We start from the raw sequence: 17,943 nt of genomic DNA on the forward strand, positions 1-17,943 counted from the left end.
CAATTACCAGACAGGAAATTAACAGCCTCCACAAGCCTGAAGGGAGACAGCACTTCATCTACCACCTAGGAGGACATTTCTGCTGTGAAGTGGAGCTATACTGGAGGTGTGAGAGTGAGGAGCGCATGTGTGTCACATCAAAAGCCTTGCCCCTTCCTTAGGCACAGTGAAACCTCCCATTGCTTTGGCCCTGGCATAAGTTTATTGTAACACATTGCAAACGTTGAATGAACTGTTGGTGGAAAATCTCTTGTTCTAAATCAAACATGACATAATAAATAACCAATCAACAGGTGTGGTATTTTGAGAGCCCACATAGAGGGTAGTGTATGGTAGGTACCTTGCAGCAGCAGCCAGAAGGTTCTTGGCGTTAGCCGCCCCAGGGTCTACAGACAGAGACTTGGCTGCCAGGAGCAGCTTGCTGGAAGCCATGGAGATGTTCTTCAGGTTGCCTATCACCTGGATCTGGTCATCTTTCCTCTACAACATCCACAGTAAAATCACCAATTATTAGAAGTCCTGAACACTAGTTGTAACTCAATCGTATATAAAAGTCAGACAGAAATGTTGCTACCCTTTTAGAGGGGCTAAATGAACCCAAATCTGCCTAGTAACTGATCCATTTTTGTAGACAGATCATCTCCTCAGAGCAATGACACGGCTGTATAGCGCTAATCAATGCTGAAACAACTAGAAAATGTGACTATCCCTACCCTGGTCCTGGTACAAAACATCAGTCAGATTAATAGGAGAACGGTACCTCTGTTATTCTCTAGCTACTCCATTCTTAACATGTCCATTGTTCCCCTCAAACTCTGATCTAAACATAGATGCTATGGTTCCAACTCTGTTGCTGGCAGTCCCTGCAGTCACCTGGGTCTGATTTGGTAATCGGTGTCATGCCACTAAGATTTACTCCTTCCTCATCAGCAAGGCAGCCCGGACAAGACCTTCAACTGTCATCTTATTTAGACTAAATTTAACTGACCGCCACTCTGAGGCAATTAAATAAAATATTCTGTATCTATGAAGAAAGTTAATCAACAAATAGATTGACTGATGGTTGGCCAAGCTATGTCTTTTGAGGCCAATTGGGGAACTTTTCACCCTGCATTTTCCATCATATCAGCTTGATCAATTGTACAGTACAGTAGGGCCTTATATCCAAAAGGATTACGTAAATAAATTACAGTCACACAAAAACTCCTGTGTGGTGCCTCAGTCGTGTTCAGTAGGCACGGAACAAAACATATATATTTCTCAGAAACTGAGTGGAACTGGGAGGTACTATATGAACTGAGTGGAACGGGGAGGTACTATATGAACTGAGTGGAACGGGGAGGTACTATATGAACTGAGTGGAACGGGGAGGTACTATATGAACTGAGTGGAACGGGGAGGTACTATATGAACTGAGTGGAACGGGGAGGTACTATATGAACTGAGTGGAACGGGGAGGTACTATATGAACTGAGTGGAACGGGGAGGTACTATATGAACTGAGTGGAACGGGGAGGTACTATATGAACTGAGTGGAACAGGGAGGTACTATATGAACTGAGTGGAACAGGGAGGTACTATATGAACTGAGTGGAACGGGGAGGTACTACACTGCTAAAAAAAATAAAGGGAACACTTAAACAACACATCCTAGATCTGAATGAATGAAATAATATTGTTAAATACTTTTTTCTTTACATAGTTGAATGTGCTGACAACAAAATCACACAAAAATTATCAATGGAAATCAAATGTATCAACCCATGGAGGTCTGGATTTGGAGTCACCCTCAAAATTAAAGTGGAAAACCACACTACAGGCTGATCCAACTTTGATGTAATGTCCTTAAAACAAGTCAAAATGAGGCTCAGTAGTGTGTGTGGCCTCCACGTGCCTGTATGACCTCCCTACAACGCCTGGGCATGCTCCTGATGAGGTGGCGGATGGTCTCCAGAGAGATCTCCTCCCAGACCTGGACTAAAGCATCCGCCAACTCCTGGACAGTCTGTGGTGCAACGTGGCGTTGGTGGATGGAGCGAGACATGATGTCCCAGATGTGCTCAATTGGATTCAGGTCTGGGGAACGGGCGGGCCAGTCCATAGCATCAATTCCTTCCTCTTGCAGGAACTGCTGACACACTCCAGCCACATGAGGTCTAGCATTGTCTTGCATTAGGAGGAACCCAGGGCCAACCGCACCAGCATATGGTCTCACAAGGGGTCTGAGGATCTCATCTCGGTACCTAATGGCAGTCAGGCTACCTCTGGCGAGCACATGGAGGGCTGTGCGGCCCCCCAAAGAAATGCCACCCCACACCATGACTGACCCACCGCCAAACCGGTCATGCTGGAGGATGTTGCAGGCAGCAGAACGTTCTCCACGGCGTCTCCAGACTCTGTCATGTCTGTCACATGTGCTCAGTGTGAACCTGCTTTCATCTGTGAAGAGCACAGGGCGCCAGTGGCGAATTTGCCAATCTTGGTGTTCTCTGGCAAATGCCAAACGTCCTGCACGGTGTTAGGCTGTAAGCACAACCCCCACCTGTGGACGTCGGGCCCTCATACCACCCTCATGGAGTCTGTTTCTGACCGTTTGAGCAGACACATGCACATTTGTGGCCTGCTGGAGGTCATTTTGCAGGGCTCTGGCAGTGCTCCTCCTGCTCCTCCTTGCACAAAGGCGGAGGTAGCGGTCCTGCTGCTGGGTTGTTGCCCTCCTACGGCCTCCTCCACGTCTCCTGATGTACTGGCCTGTCTCCTGGTAGCGCCTCCATGCTCTGGACACTACGCTGACAGACACAGCAAACCTTCTTGCCACAGCTCGCATTGATGTGCCATCCTGGATGAGCTGCACTACCTGAGCCACTTGTGTGGGTTGTAGACTCCGTCTCATGCTACCACTAGAGTGAAAGCACCGCCAGCATCCAAAAGTGACCAAAACATCAGCCAGGAAGCATAGGAACTGAGAAGTGGTCTGTGGTCACCACCTGCAGAACCACTTCTTTATTGGAGGTGTCTTGCTAATTGCCTATAATTTCCACCTGTTGTCTATTCCATTTGCACAACAGCATGTGAAATGTATTGTCAATCAGTGTTGCTTCCTAAGTGGACAGTTTGATTTCACAGAAGTGTGATTGTCTTGGAGTTACATTGTGTTGTTTAAGTGTTCCCTTTATTTTTTTGAGCAGTGTATATGAACTGAGTGGAACGGGGAGGTACTATATGAACTGAGTGGAACAGGGAGGTACTATATGAACTGAGTGGAACAGGGAGGTACTATATGAACTGAGTGGAACGGGGAGGTACTATATGAACTGAGTGGAACAGGGAGGTACTATATGAACTGAGTGGAACAGGGAGGTACTATATGAACTGAGTGGAACAGGGAGGTACTATATGAACTTGTCAATAAGAAATGCACATTTTGGTTTTCCATTACTATTGTGTGCCCTAATGAACATTTTCCAGGTTCAGTACCACACAGACAGAGCACTGTGACTGCACCTGGGTGTGCCCAGCCATCTCAATGCCGGCATCCAAGAACTCATCAAAGTCTTCGCTGAACTTCCCAGAAGCGTCTGCGAGCTGGGTGCTGGAGCCACGGGAGGCGTGGACCACGTCTCCTGCTGATTGGTTCAGATCTGCTGCCGTCTGGTTCAGCTCGCTCTGGGCCTCCTGGAACGACTTGGTGGATGGAGGGAGCTACAGAGAGAGAGAGAGAGAGAGAGAAAGATAAGAGATAGAGAAAAACAGAGAGAGACAACAGAAAGACAGGCATAGCGAATCAGTGTTTAGGTTGTGGTGCAATAAATATATGTTTGGTGTAAAAACATTAGATAAGTGTTAGACCTAGCAGCAGTTTTAAATCCATAAATGGGTGATTAACTCTGGGGTAATCAGTGGCTTTACGTGAATGTTTATTCAATAAACTCATCTTTACTTAAGGAAGTGTAGAACTCACCGTTTCTCCCAGCAGTTTCTTGCTGGCCTCTCCAATGTTCCTGAGGGCCATGTCCACATCTTTCTGACCAGGCAGGCAGTTGACACAGTTATTCAGAGAGTGGGACACAGCCTTGGCCACCTGAAACAGAGAGAACAGGTGTGTGTGAGCACGAGTGTACGTGTGTGCGCGCGCTTGCGTGTGTGTCAAGTGTGATCATTTGTGCGTGAACTGAGGTGTTTTCCACAGCAGTGACGTTGTTGAGCTGCAATCACAATCTTAAAATGCTAATGAGCCAAGAAGCATAGCGGAGTAATTGATGTTACTAATTTGCACTTCTGTTTCCAACAGAACATATGCCAACCAATATGTCTGTGTCCCTGTGGGGCCTAGCAGCAGAACATGAGTCGTGCTGCTGAAAGGATTACTGAATGCACAACTAGGACTACCTGAAAATATACAAATGGACACAATTGAAGCCTTTTATTTGGTCAGATTTGAAAGAGTTAATCATCCAAAGAGGAATTCAAGGACTCACACACAGTTGATTTAATTGGATTCCATTCATTGGATTCCATTCAAAACCAAAGCGATCTTAGACACCATGTAAAATGGGCCCTATTTCTCTCTCATTTGCAAAGGAACAGAACAAACACCACAATACTTTGTCCAGTCTGTCTCTTTATCTCCATCTATAGATGCATCATTTATTCATCTGGTGGGAAGGATATATGGGGAGGACTATGCATTCATATTTGATGTGTGCTTAAGGCTGTACATCTCCTTCTACAGCAGCAGGAGGAGGAATACCTCACTGTGTTTGACAGGTGATCAATGTTATGTTCAGCTGGGCTGATAAAACGTAAACTATTATTTGTCTATGAAAAGTTAGTCATTTTATTATTCACAACCAGGTACTGTAGTGTGAGAAGTGATCTGTGGAAGCACTCCAATAAAAATAGTTGCCTCTCACTTGGCCTTCACTGTAACACAAGCCAAGACTTTCTGAATAAAAGTGGTGACATTAAAACACAAGTAGCCCTTTGGTTCTGTAACTAAAAAGGCACCAACCACAGTCCACTCCATTCAGACAGAGCACAATTATACAACAAGACTGAACAGATGGAAAATATGGACATTAGCAGAGCCATATACATACACATAGCAGAGCCTTTTATAGAGATATCCAGTAGCTTCATCCCTATATGGATGCTCTGCACGTTATTGTACTGAAGTCCCCCACTCACCTGGGCTAGCCTCTGCTGGCTCTCTGCGTCGCCGGGGGAGACCAGGGCCTGCTTGGCCTCGTGGATCAGCATGGCAGAGCCTTCCATAACATCACGGGCTGAATCCAACATGGCCGCCGCTGCCTGAGGGTTGGTGGTAGAGGCTGCCACACCCCTTGCTGCCTGGGCTAGAGTCTTCAGGGCCTGGGCTGTCTCTCTGGCTGCTACCCCTGGAGGCAAATATACAAATGGTGAGTAGGGTTAGGAATGTTACAAACAAAGAAGAGTTATTACGGAATAAGCATATGCTGCAAGTAGCTCTCTTCTGCCGCACGGCAAGTTCTCTCTTCTGCCGCACGGCAAGCGGTACCGATGCATCAAGTCTGGAACCAACAGGACCCCGAACAGCTTCTACTCCCAAGCCATAAGACTACTAAATAATTAACCAAATAGCTACCCGGACTATCTGCAATGACCCTCTTTGCACTAAATCGTACTTTGTACCCCTGCACATGGACTCGGTACTGGTACCCCGTGTATATAGCCAAGTTATTGTTACTCATTGTGTATGTATTCCTTGTGTTCTTATTTTTTTCTATATTTTTCTCTCTGCATTGTTGGGAAGGCCCCGTAAGTAAGCATTTCACTGTTAGTCTACCCCTGTTGTTTACGGAACATGTAACAAATTAAATTTTATTTGAATCTTAAAATGTAGCTTACGGTAATCATGTCTCAGATGTATCACACAGCAATTGAATGAAAAGGACTTCTTACATTCAGATGCGTCGAACATCCAAATACATTCAGAACATTGAATTAAGCCTTAATAAATGCATTTTATGACCTCCGATATCCATCGCCCTCTCATGTTGACAGTGTGCTATACCAGGCAGCGAGAGCCTCTGGTTTAGTTTAATAAGGTCTAAACTGCTGACTGCCTCAACAAGGGAATGGGACATTTCAGCTTCAACACAACACATTGGGGAGGAATCTAGTAAATTGAATCAGCTTGCATTACCCCATTCATCTAGACAAGCTTACTGATGGAATGTCACATCTATTGAAGCAGGGGAAGTTTTTTTTGCTTTAGTCTTTGTGCTAGTTTCCAGAGAGTAAAGGCTGAATCTAACTATCTCTACTGACCTTGAAGCTTCAAAATATGTTGAAGCTTTTAGTAACATTGTAGACAACAAAATCTGTAGTAAAAGTGAAATATACTATTATAGACAAATCCTGGTGGTGCTAATGACTTTGTTATTTAGCTGTATTGCTCTCATTAGATTGGGAGCCCCAGGGCAGTAGTACAGTACCTGTGTAGTGTTCGTTGCCCTGTGCAGCACAGGTGAGCAGCTGAGCCATGGAGGATCCCACGGACTTGGAGGTGCTGCCCAGGTCCTGAGCACACTTCTCCAACTGCAGAGAGAACAGCACACAGTACATCAGACACCCAGACAAACAGACTCAGCAATGGATGAAAGAGTAATCACTAGAAGTAATGAAAGACGTTGATTAATTCAATGAATCATCAGATTTCCCTGACCGATTCTCCAGGTAGTGGTTTCAGCTGCCTGTCTATGGCAGCCATCTTGGCGTCTTGGAGCTCAGTCTTCAGAGTCTGGACGGCTGTGAGAGCTGAGTGGATCTCCATGGGGCCGCAGGCTTCGTGGGCCTAAAGAGCACAGGGAGAGAGCAGACCATTGAATTAGTCATTCTAGACTGACAGCTTTTAACTCATCTGAGCTGGTATTTAGTGTCAGAGTCCATCAGAAGCTGGCTAGTCTTAACAGGGGATATGTACCATCACAAAGTGACAGAGGTGAGTGACAGGTATGACTTAAGTGTGTGTGTGTGTACCTTCTGTGCTGCGGTTCTGAGCTCTGCCAGGCTGGTGGCCAAGTTCTTGGCACATTGACCCAGCTGCATAGCAGCGGCCTGGTCCATCACCGTGGGAACAGATGACTTCGCTGATGTCACCATCTTACTGCCAGGCTGTCATGGGAGAAACAGGAAGAGAAATGTCAAAATCATCCCTAGAAGATTAGGTTTTGTACCAGAGAATATATGTCTTTATTTGAATCTATTACGACTACCAAACACAGCCCTGCCCATGTATTAGACATCATCATCAATAATATATATTTAGAAGCTTTCAAGCACACACACATATCAGCACTGTACAATATATTGAGATTCCTTCATTCTATGTGTAGTGAGATTAGGAGCCAGACAAGCACCGGGGGTGTACCTGTAGGAAGTTCTGGCTGGCGATGATGAGGGCTAGCTGGGTACTGAGGTCTTCAGGCTGGACCTGGCTGCCCCTCACCCCCTGGACCAGCCGGGGAATGTGGTCTGCCACGGCCTAGAGAGCCGCACACATACGCAAACAGTCAACACACATACAGTACTGTATTCAACCACAGTTTCTATATAGCTGTAGTCAGTAGCACCATTATAGCTGTATAAATACAGTAGGCATAGAAATTGTTCAATGCAAGCATTAAGAGACATATTCCCAGCACCTTGCAGCTCTGCACCAGTTTCTGGTGAGCGGCGGTGTTCTTGTTGGAGGCTGCTGCATTCTGGGAGGCAGCGATGGTCTGGGTGGCTGCAGCTGCAGCTTGCTTGGCGGCATTCTGTTGGAATGTCACACACGTCAGGCATGTTCAGAATCTCTGCCTCGTCTAATCAAAACACACACACACACACACAGGATTCCTCTCAAATGGTACCCTATTCCCTTTATAGTGCACCTATTTTGACCAGGGGGGCTAAAGGGAAAAGAGTGCCATTTGGGAGGCAGACAGTCTCCGTTTAGAGCCAGGGTTCCTCAGGTCAGAGATCAAATATTTGGTATGTCATCTTTAACGTCGGGCAGAAGGGTTCAAACAATTTCCTGATTTGGTATTTTATTAGGATCCCCATTAGCGGTTGCTAAAGCATGTGGTCCACACAAAACTTGAACAATAGAGAACATTAATAGCCAAGAATAGCTCAAGGACAGAACTACATCAATTTTAAAAAGGCACACGTTGCCTAAATATCAATACAAACACGCACAAACTATCTAGGTCAAATAGGGGAGAGGTGTTGTGCCGTGAGGTGATGCTTTATAATTTCTTTTAAACCAGGTTTTCTGTTCATTTGAGCAGTGTGAGATGGAATGCAGTTCTATGCAATAATGGCTCTATATAATACTGTACGCTTTCTTGAATTGGTTCTGGATTTGGGGACTGTGAAAAGACCCCTGGTGGCACGTCTGGTGGGGTAAGTGTGTGTGTCAGAGATGTGTGTAAGTTGAGACACCACTGTCCTCAAATGGTACTCCCGCCGGCTTTGGTCTTTGTCATGGTAGCTAGCAACGTAGGTTACACTGTTCCTCCTGCAGTTCCAGACAGGGCAGGTCGCAGGGAAGACTGAAAACAGCAACAAACAGCAGGGATCTATACAGCCACAAGCCCGGAACAATCCGCTGTCCCAGCCACAGCCTGCGTTCAAGCCCTCAAGAATACCCTGCTAGCTTGATAGGCAGCTAGCTAGCAGCTATGCCAAATAGCTCCTCAGTACCGGCCTTGGTCGGCAGGATCACTGGACAGAGAGTAGCAGTCCCAGCAACTGATGCCAACTGCGTCTCAGGATCCAAACTCAGGTAGCTAGATACTAATAAACGTTTTAATGCACTTTCAAAACACGAAACTTTCCAAAACAACAAACTGAGCTCTCCCTCATTCTGCGTTCAACAGTCATATGTAAAATGCTCCTTTTAGATTTCTGTGGATAGTAGCAAGACGATCTAAGCAAGATACTGCATGGTCTCTACTTCCATATGAAGGAAAACCTACAATCACTTCTCAGAATGTAAACAGGAAGGGAAAGGAAGTTTCTAGATCAGTTGAATGTACAGAGCGCAGACTGTAGCACTCCAAACACACTCAATAATGTCCTGTACTGTATATCCAACTGTTCTTGCATGGTTTACATCAACAGAAGTTATGACACTGGATATTAATAGCTCTAGCAATGTAATCACCTCTACACATTTCAATATTGTGGCAGATAACCTAAAGCCCCCAAAAATACAGCATATAAAATACTATTTCTAGACTTTCACTCAAAGCCTGATGTTTCCATGTGATTGACAATGTAGAGCAAGAGCTATGATGAGGAGAAGCAAGTGGATGTGCCTGCTTACTCAGCCCCAGAGCCATATACAGAGTTTTGAAAAGCCATTAACGGGACGCCATCTTGGCACCAAATTCGCCTAGCCACCCATAGGTATACTGTACATAAATGGCTCTGCCCAGCCCAATCCAACTGACCTCTAGCCTGTTAATGAGCTTCTTCTTGATGGCGTTCTGAGCTGCAGCGTTGGTGGCCACGCGTAACCCCTCAGCCGCCTCCCTCAGTCTCTGCTGCTGGTCCTCGTTTTCTGGGTATGCCGCTGCACCCTGTTTTTACACACACACACACACACACACCCCCGAGAGACACATACACAGACAGACATACAGACACAGAGAGACAAAGAAAGACACCTCATCCATCATTAAACTGGAACAGATGGAAATGCATCCAGGGCAATTGCTAGAGTCCAACTGTAATCATGTCCGTTTGTAATGACAGCAGCTCTTCTTTGTCTATCCATCAACATCTTGTTGATGAGGAAACGTCAAGATTCCTCTTCATTACCTCCTCCTCTGGCTCCAGCTCTCTATCCCTTTCTCTCTCTCTCTTTACCTCCCTCTTTCTCTCCTTCTCTTACTCTCCCTCTCTCCAGCTGTCTCTGATTGTATGTCACTGGGTTCAGTTCACACAAACCAATATCCCTAAGAGCCTCTCTGCGTCCTATTGTTATGTTGAGAGAATGGAGAGCAGCTAGAACCTAAGCCTCCATGCCATTTAGTTAATTAAGCAGCCAGGCGCTTCCCTCACCTGCTGCTGAATGTAACCCTCTACAGTACAGCAGCCATCTTATATCTCACAACACACACAAACAGGCTGAAAACATACCACCCACGGCCCCAACGTGATGTTTATAATAAGCCCAGACTAATGTGTAGAGACATTACACTACTAATTCCTCAAGAGTAGGAGAGGAATAATGTGATTGACTGTTGAAGTGGAAAAGGAAAACTGTTTTTTCATAACAGTGTGTCATGTTAGCCAGCCCAGTACAATCTATTATTGGGACTAGTCACTGCTTCCTGTACACCAGGTTAACTGTCACTTACCACTTATGTGTGAGCGGAAATTGTCACTGAAGGGAAAACCAATCGTATTCTAATAATAACAGGGATTGGAAATGAAACAGAGTAGTGTCTGAAATGAAACCACATGGCTTATGTCCAGATTTCTCAGCTTTGAGAGAAAGCCAAAGAAAGAGCTGCCCTCTCTTCTAACCCTACTGTGGACTCACCACTACTGACACAACCCTTTCTCTCCATGCCTCAGCAAAACCTTCTCTAACCTCAATCAATCAATTATATTATGCTTATATTAGTATCATATAATTGATTGATGTTTTGTTTTTTTGCATATCCCCCCTCAGAGAGTGGGGTCACAGCCAGGGATCAGCCATTGTTGACGTGACCCTGGAGCAATTAAGGTTAAGTGCCTTGCTCAAGGGAAGATCGACAGATTTTTCACCTTTTGGTTACTTGCCCAACGCAACTAGGGGTAGTGTTATAGCGCTAAATACAGTCCCCTTTAAGACAGTTACCAAGGAAACCATGGCTGGGCAAAGGTCTAATCCTCCATTGATAGTGATAAAGATAGCTGCTATAATGTGATTCATGTGGAATCAAAAGCATCTAACCAGCTGTAAGCTATGGCCCCATTTAGCATTCATGTTGGCAGGGACATTAATTATTGTCTGCAAGGCTGAGGAGCAGATGAAGAATCAAGTGGACTGCCTGAATAAAAGTAGACTGATATTTAACTTGACTTAACCAGGAAGCACCAAAATAGCACTGTGGAAAAAGCAACTAAGCCAACATGTTCTATTCTGCTCTGGTTTGAATGAATGTAATCAAATGCAATACAACCCCATTTGGATAACCATGTCATATCAAACATACACTGGCAGCTCTGCGAATTACAACCTGTAGTTTTTCACTGGAAAAGGCTATTTTTAGAGAAAGCACGACATAGCGACAAATAGCCAAATTCCTTCAGACCCCATTGTGATCCCTGTCCTCCTCCATTCAGTGAGAACTACTCAGTCTCTTGGTCTCTGGGTAGTGTTTAAATGTGAAGTCCACCATAGCTGGTCACAGCGGTACAATCAGTGGTACCCCAGATGTCACTGGGGGTTCATTAGTGATGAGGTCACTTCATGGGAACATGGTGATCTGAGGGACAACACGGGACATCCTGCTGCTGCCATACACGGCTCTGACTGAGACATTCTGGGATTCATAAACAGACGTCTCTCTCTAGGGACTCCAGCCGGGTCCTCTTTGCCCCAGCACATCCAGGAAGGCAACGAAAATGTCACTTTGTGTGTACAGGATGGGAAAAACTATTGACAGGACAGATCATCGGTTCTTGGAAGGAAGTTTGAGGAATTTCACTGCTCTAGTTGTGTAGAGGACGAATCAGTAAGATCCTACTTTAGTACAACCTACTTTACTAACCTTCCGTTTGGACAACTCCTTTAGTACATACATAATGGAGTATCTATGCATTCCTAGGGGGAGTCAAACGCATTCCATGGAGGGCCTAGTGTCTGCAGGTTTTTGTTTTTTCCTTTCAATTAAGACCTAGACAACCAGGTGAGGGGAGTTCCTTACTAATTAGTGACCTTAATTCATCAATCAGTTTGACATGTGCTCTAACCCCTTTCTACAAAAGAAATGAAAAGAGATCTCTGCACACTTGATCAGATGCAAGTTTCAGTGCTTAATGTTCTACGCTTTTAGTGAACAACGACCTTCATCAGACCGGTTCTGACAAAGGTTGTTGTTGACCGAAAGCTCAGCACAGTCAATAAGCCATTATGTACCTTAGCAGCCTCCACCATCCTGGCTGTGGCGTCTGCCAGTAGTTTAGCTGCAGCAAGTAGCTTCTTAGAGTTGTCAACATCCACCTCCACCTCAGCATCTGACCGCATGGCATTCACCAGGTCAGAGGTGGCCTGAGCCAGAACCCTGGCCTGACGAACCATCTCTCCTGAGAGGGGGAGACAGAGGAGAGACGGGGGAAAGAGGGGGATGGGGAGAAGTAAAGGGGGAGGCAGAAAGAGAAAGAGAGGGGGTGGAGATACTAACTTTAGGTGTCAGAGCAGCTTACCGATCACTGCACCTGTACACAGCCCTTCTGTAATTAGCCCATCCAACTACCTCATCCCCATATTGTTATTTATTTTGCTAATTTGCACCCCAGTATCTCTATTTGCACATCATCTTTTGCACATCTATCATTCCAGTGTTAATACGAAATTATAACTATTTTGCACTATGGCCTATTTATTGCCTTACCTCCATAATTTACTACATTCGCACACACTGTATATATATTTTCTGTTGTATTTTGGACTTTATGTTTTGTTTACCCCATATGTGACTCTGTGTTGTTTTTATTGCACTGCTTTGCTTTATCTTGGCGAGGTCGCAGTTGTAAATGAGAACTTGTTCTCAACTGGCTTACCTGGTTAAATAAAGGTGAAATAAATAAAAAATGTGTGAGAGAGAGAGCGAGATGTGTGTGTGTGTGTGAGAGGGAGGGAGGTGTGTGTGTGTGTGAGAGAGAGAGGCAGGTGTGTGTGTGTGAGAGAGAGAGTTGTACAACGTAAAACACCAAATAATGCATACAGAGCAGAATTAGGCCAATACCCGCTAATTGTCAAAATCCAGAAAAGAGCCGTTAAATTCTATAACAACTTAAAAGGAAACGATTCCCAAACCTTCCACAACAAAGCCATCACCTACAGAGAGATGAACTTGGAGAAGAGTCCCCTAAGTAAGCTGGTCTGTTCACAAACACAAACAGACCCCACAGAGCCCCAGGACAACAACAACAACAACAACACAATTAGACCCAACCAAATCATGAGAAAACAAAAAGAGAATTACTTGACACATTGGAAAGAACAAAAAAACTGAGCAAATTAGAATGCTATTTGGCCCTAAACAGAGAGTACACAGTGGCAGAATACCTGACCACTGTGACTGACCAAAACTTAAGGAAAGCTTTGACTATGTACAGACTCAGTGAGCATAGCCTTGCTATTGAGAAAGGCCGCCGTAGGCAGACCTGGCTCTCAAGAGAAGACAGGCTATGTGCACACTGCCCACAAAATGAGATGGAAACTGAGCTGCACTTCCTAACCTCCTGCCAAATGTATGACCATATTAGAGACACATATTTCTCTCAGATTACAGCGATCCACAAAGAATTCGAAAACAAACCCAATTTTGATTAACTCCCTTATCTACTGGGTGAAAAACTACAGTGTGCCTTCACAGCTGCAAGATTTGTGACCTGTTTCCACAAGAAAAGGGCAACCAGTGAAGAACAAACACAATTGTAAATACAACCCATATTTATGTTTATTTATTTTCCCATTTGTACTTTAACTATTTGCAAATTGTTACAACACACACTATATATATATACACATAATATGACATTTGAAATGTCTATTCTTTTGAGTGTAATGTTTACTGTTAATATTTATTGTTTATTTCACTTTTGTTTACCATCTACTTCACTTTCTTTGGCAATGTTAACATACGTTTCCTATGCCAATAAAGCCCCTTAAATTGAAATTGAATTTGAATTGAGAGAGAGAGAGTGAGAGAGATTCTGTGTGTGTGATAGAGGGAGGTGTGTGAGTGTGAGAGAGAGAGAGACGGAGGTGTGTGTGTGTGAGACATAGGGTGTGTGTGTGTGTGAGTGAGTGAGTGAGTGAATGAGAGAGAGACAGAGGGTGTGAGAGAGAGAGAGAGAGAGAGAGAGAGAGAGACAGAGGGTGTGAGAGAGAGAGAGAGAGAGACAGAGGGTGTGAGAGAGAGAGAGAGAGAGAGACAGAGGGTGTGAGAGAGAGAGACAGAGGGTGTGAGAGAGAGAGAGAGAGAGAGAGAGAGAGAGAGAGAGAGAGAGAGAGAGAGAGAGAGAGAGAGAGAGAGAGAGAGAGAGAGAGAGAGAGAGAGAGAGAGAGAGAGAGAGAGAGAGAGAGAGAGAGAGAGCGACAGACAGACAGCTAAAGACATACCGAGAGAGAGAGACCGAGAGAGAGACAGCGAGAGAGAGAGAGACACAGACAAAGTTAGGCTATGACTAAATCCTGCTAGTCCAAGGAGAAGAGAGATGGGTTCTCTATTAAAGAACACATGGCTTTAGACTACAGGCATCTGGCTGCCAGCATCGAGAACTCAAGCGAATCTGCCAACACTCTCCTGGGAGAGAGAATTAGTATTTTTCCAATCCATTTTTATTCTCAACTGAGGTTTATGTCAGGTGTGACATGAACCCACATATTTGCTGTTTGGTGAAAGCCAGCATTCTTCAACTGGTTGGCTACACTACAGTACAGTACAGAATGAGGTTCCTTAGAGTAGCTGGCAGAGATTTAACTTGCTATACAACAAGAGGCTCTAAATCTAAATATTAACAAACATCATTCATCAATTTAAACAATTAAATCAAGCTTTATAGGCATTTAATTTCACAGTTCTATTTAGCTACTTCATCACTACCACTACTAGGGAATACCCACCTGCGTCTCCCATGGAGCTGAAGATGCTCTCTGTGACGGTCATGATGGTGTCGGTGGCCTGGTCGTAGCGTCCAATGGGCTCGCCGTGGGAGTCGTACTGGCGTACGTGGTCCAGCAGGTCCCCCAGGGCCTGACCGACCACACTGGCTGCAGCACTCACCTGCAGGGTGGGTCTCAATTCAGTTTCAATTCAACTTTCAGTCAATTCAGGAAGTACACTGACAATCCCATTCCAATGTTCCTCAATGCCTCTATATGAGAAAATTGTACTGAATTGAAATGGAGTTGACTCCAACTCTGCACACCTGCTTCAGCAGCTCCCCGTCGACTGTGGAAGACAGACAGGCCTGGACACAGCCCTCCACTGAGCGGTCCACCAGCTTCCCTGCCTCAATCAGCTGCCCCTGGCACACTGGGGAGCTGATGGTGGGACTCACCACCTGGAGGGACAGATGGAGAAAATGAGTGTATGAGAGAGATAGAGGGATATAGAGAGTTAGATAAGTAGAGGAAGAGCGAGATCAGCTGCTCCTGGCACACCAGAGCACTGATGGTGAGAGTCACCACCTGGAGAGGAGGGGTTGATGGAGAAAAATGAGTGAATGTGTTAAAAGAGCGACAAGGAGGAAAAGAGCGAGTACATGGGGGAGAGATGAGTGAGAGATAACGAGTGGGAGAAAGATAAAAGAAAGACAGGATGAAGAAAGAGAGAAAGAAAGAAAAGACAAAGCTAGCACAAGGCTCTGTTTGCACCCTGCAATGCAGAGAGAGTAAATATAAAGAGAGAGAGGAGTGCTTATGGGTAATGGGTTAATGCAGTTATGGGTTGAGGCAGGAGTACGGGCATGCTAACTAAGGAGAAGCAAGTACTGTGCACAGTAGGGGATCAATTAAGGCAGCAAATATTTCCAGGGCATGAAACACTGTCCAATCACAATGAAGTAAACAAATAATACAAGGTTCAAAACTCTTCTGTTGAACATCTATGTGAATATTATTGAAGTAAGTGTTTTCACTTCACCTTACCTGGGGCTATTGAAGTGGAAGAATCAAAAATACATGTTATTGAATTTCCACTGTAGCACTACCACAAAACTTTAACCTTCTAACATCATTCTTATCATGATGAAATGTCAGTGAGTGTGTGAAAGGTCTACAGTGTTGTACCTTGGCACAGGCGACCAGCTGGGAGGTGGAGAGGGCACACTGTGTGGCAGCAGCGATGACTCTGTTCTGTAGGACCGTGTCGTCTGCCACCTGCGCCACATTCTTAGCCTTCAGCACCATCATGGCTGCCGCGTTGGCCACCGCCTTGGCCAGGTTCATCAGCACCTCCTGAAATCACCATCACCACTATTCATGTCCATCCCTCTTAATAAGCAAAGGTCACGCTTGAAATTCAGATGGGGTGTGAAAATGTGATTTTCAGCAACTGCAGAATAATCACTCTAAATGTACTGAGTTTGAATCACATGTGAAACATGTTGTAATGAGAATAAATGAGAATAAACAGACTCTTACCTGGAACCTCTCATCTGTCTCGTTCTCTCCTATCTGACGCAGCAGGTCCCCACTGGCCTGGCCTATACTGCCTGCTGCAGTCAGCACTGTCTGACGGGGCTGAGGGAACAGGAAGACAGAGTACAGCTATGGCACAAAGGTTATCCCACCTGGGGTCTAGGTGGACAACTAAATTACAGTTGGCACAGCATCTACTCTTAACCCCAGATAGTCCACACACCAGACTACCTTAGATGATCTACTGTATTTCTGAATCAGCATCAGTGCATTTCCAAATTGTCAAGACAGAATCTCCCCAAAAAATTATAATCCCAACTGGCCTTGAAGAGAACATTGTGAGCATAAATAACTGGGCCTTCAGGTGCCGGTCTATGTGAAATCCATTATTCAACATGGCAGTGATGAATCATTCACAACAGAATTATCCTCACCAGGCTTTTTTTTTGTTCAACATGAACAAAACACACAGTAGCAAAGGAAGGCTAAATAGTTAAAATGGCCATCTTTTGTTATGGTTCTGCCTGGCTGTCTGTCTCTGGCCACCTGTCTCTGTTCAGACATGAGGGCAGGAATACAATAGACAGCCAACACATGATACACACACACACACACTCTCTAAAAAAGGGAAATATTAATCAAATTAAGCCTTGTAACTGGGAGGAGTGCCACCATATGAATACAGTAGGAGCTCAGTTTGTATTATTGAGGCCAGTGGTGCATTAGCGCTAAGTACAGTATAAACACTTCCAATCAATCAGAGGCCAAACCTAATGCACTCTACAGCTTTCTGTTACCCTCTCTTTATAGGCAATTAAACTGTGAAAAGGTAAACTATGTGATGTTTGTTCTGTTAAAGAGAAAATAAAATGCCTTATATCAGGGACAATGGAACTTAATGAGGGGTCCAAGTAAGTCTATAACATTGAAGCAGTAGGCCAATCTGCAGGCTTTTGTTTCAAGTGTGCTAGCTTTGCACTAGGCTGGAACAAAGCCCGGAAACACTCTAGGCTCTCCTGGAACAGAGTTTAGGCAAGTTATCTGCCTCCGCCAGCCCTGTCTCACCTCTCCAGAGGCAGGCTCCACAGCCTTGAGCAGGTCAGAGACGGCCCCAGCCAGGTTCCGAGCGGCACCCATCAGGTCATTGCTCCCGCCCGTGTCGTCCTCTATAAGGGCAGCCAGTAGCTTCACACCCCTAGACATCTCCGTCAGGTTGGAGGAGATGGTGGTGATTGCACAGCCCACTGCAGTGTAGTCTGTGTCCGTCGGGTCGCCTTTAAGAGGGAGGGAGGAAGGAGGGGAGGGGAAGAGAGAGAGAAAGGGAATAGAGAGTATAGTAAGTGAAAGGGAAGGAGAGAGTGGGGATGGAAAGAGGCAGAGAGCATAGAGAAGGAGAATTAAAACGAGAGACCGAGCTAGAGAGATAAAGAGAGCCCAGTTAACCATCTCAAGCCCTTCTGGCCTGTCCTCTGGGTACCTTACAGGGTGCAGTGCAGTGTGCCCAGTATGTGTCACAACAAACATTTAGCCACGTTACACTCAGA

The 17,943-nt window shown here is 45.2% G+C and overlaps 1 protein-coding gene across 1 annotated transcript in view; it reads right to left on the reverse strand.

Moving 5' to 3' along the window:
- Positions 1–17,943, reverse strand: part of LOC311111667 (talin-2-like) — a 121,264-nt gene that overhangs the window by 25,120 nt on the left and 78,201 nt on the right. Inside the window, exons 17-32 of the mRNA XM_084154456.1 lie at positions 17,465–17,673; positions 16,403–16,501; positions 16,049–16,216; positions 15,187–15,321; positions 14,882–15,041; positions 12,167–12,333; positions 9,483–9,611; positions 7,686–7,799; positions 7,412–7,525; positions 7,021–7,155; positions 6,707–6,835; positions 6,477–6,579; positions 5,188–5,396; positions 3,962–4,081; positions 3,505–3,702; positions 341–480 (exon numbers count right to left, since the gene is read on the reverse strand). Coding sequence (XP_084010582.1) covers positions 341–480; positions 3,505–3,702; positions 3,962–4,081; positions 5,188–5,396; positions 6,477–6,579; positions 6,707–6,835; positions 7,021–7,155; positions 7,412–7,525; positions 7,686–7,799; positions 9,483–9,611; positions 12,167–12,333; positions 14,882–15,041; positions 15,187–15,321; positions 16,049–16,216; positions 16,403–16,501; positions 17,465–17,673 — 2,329 coding nt within the window. The remainder of the gene's footprint in view (positions 1–340; positions 481–3,504; positions 3,703–3,961; positions 4,082–5,187; positions 5,397–6,476; positions 6,580–6,706; positions 6,836–7,020; positions 7,156–7,411; positions 7,526–7,685; positions 7,800–9,482; positions 9,612–12,166; positions 12,334–14,881; positions 15,042–15,186; positions 15,322–16,048; positions 16,217–16,402; positions 16,502–17,464; positions 17,674–17,943) is intronic.

This window comes from Coregonus lavaretus (genome assembly GCF_964263955.1).
Source record: "Coregonus lavaretus genome assembly, chromosome: 37".
Classification (NCBI taxonomy): domain Eukaryota; kingdom Metazoa; phylum Chordata; class Actinopteri; order Salmoniformes; family Salmonidae; genus Coregonus; species Coregonus lavaretus.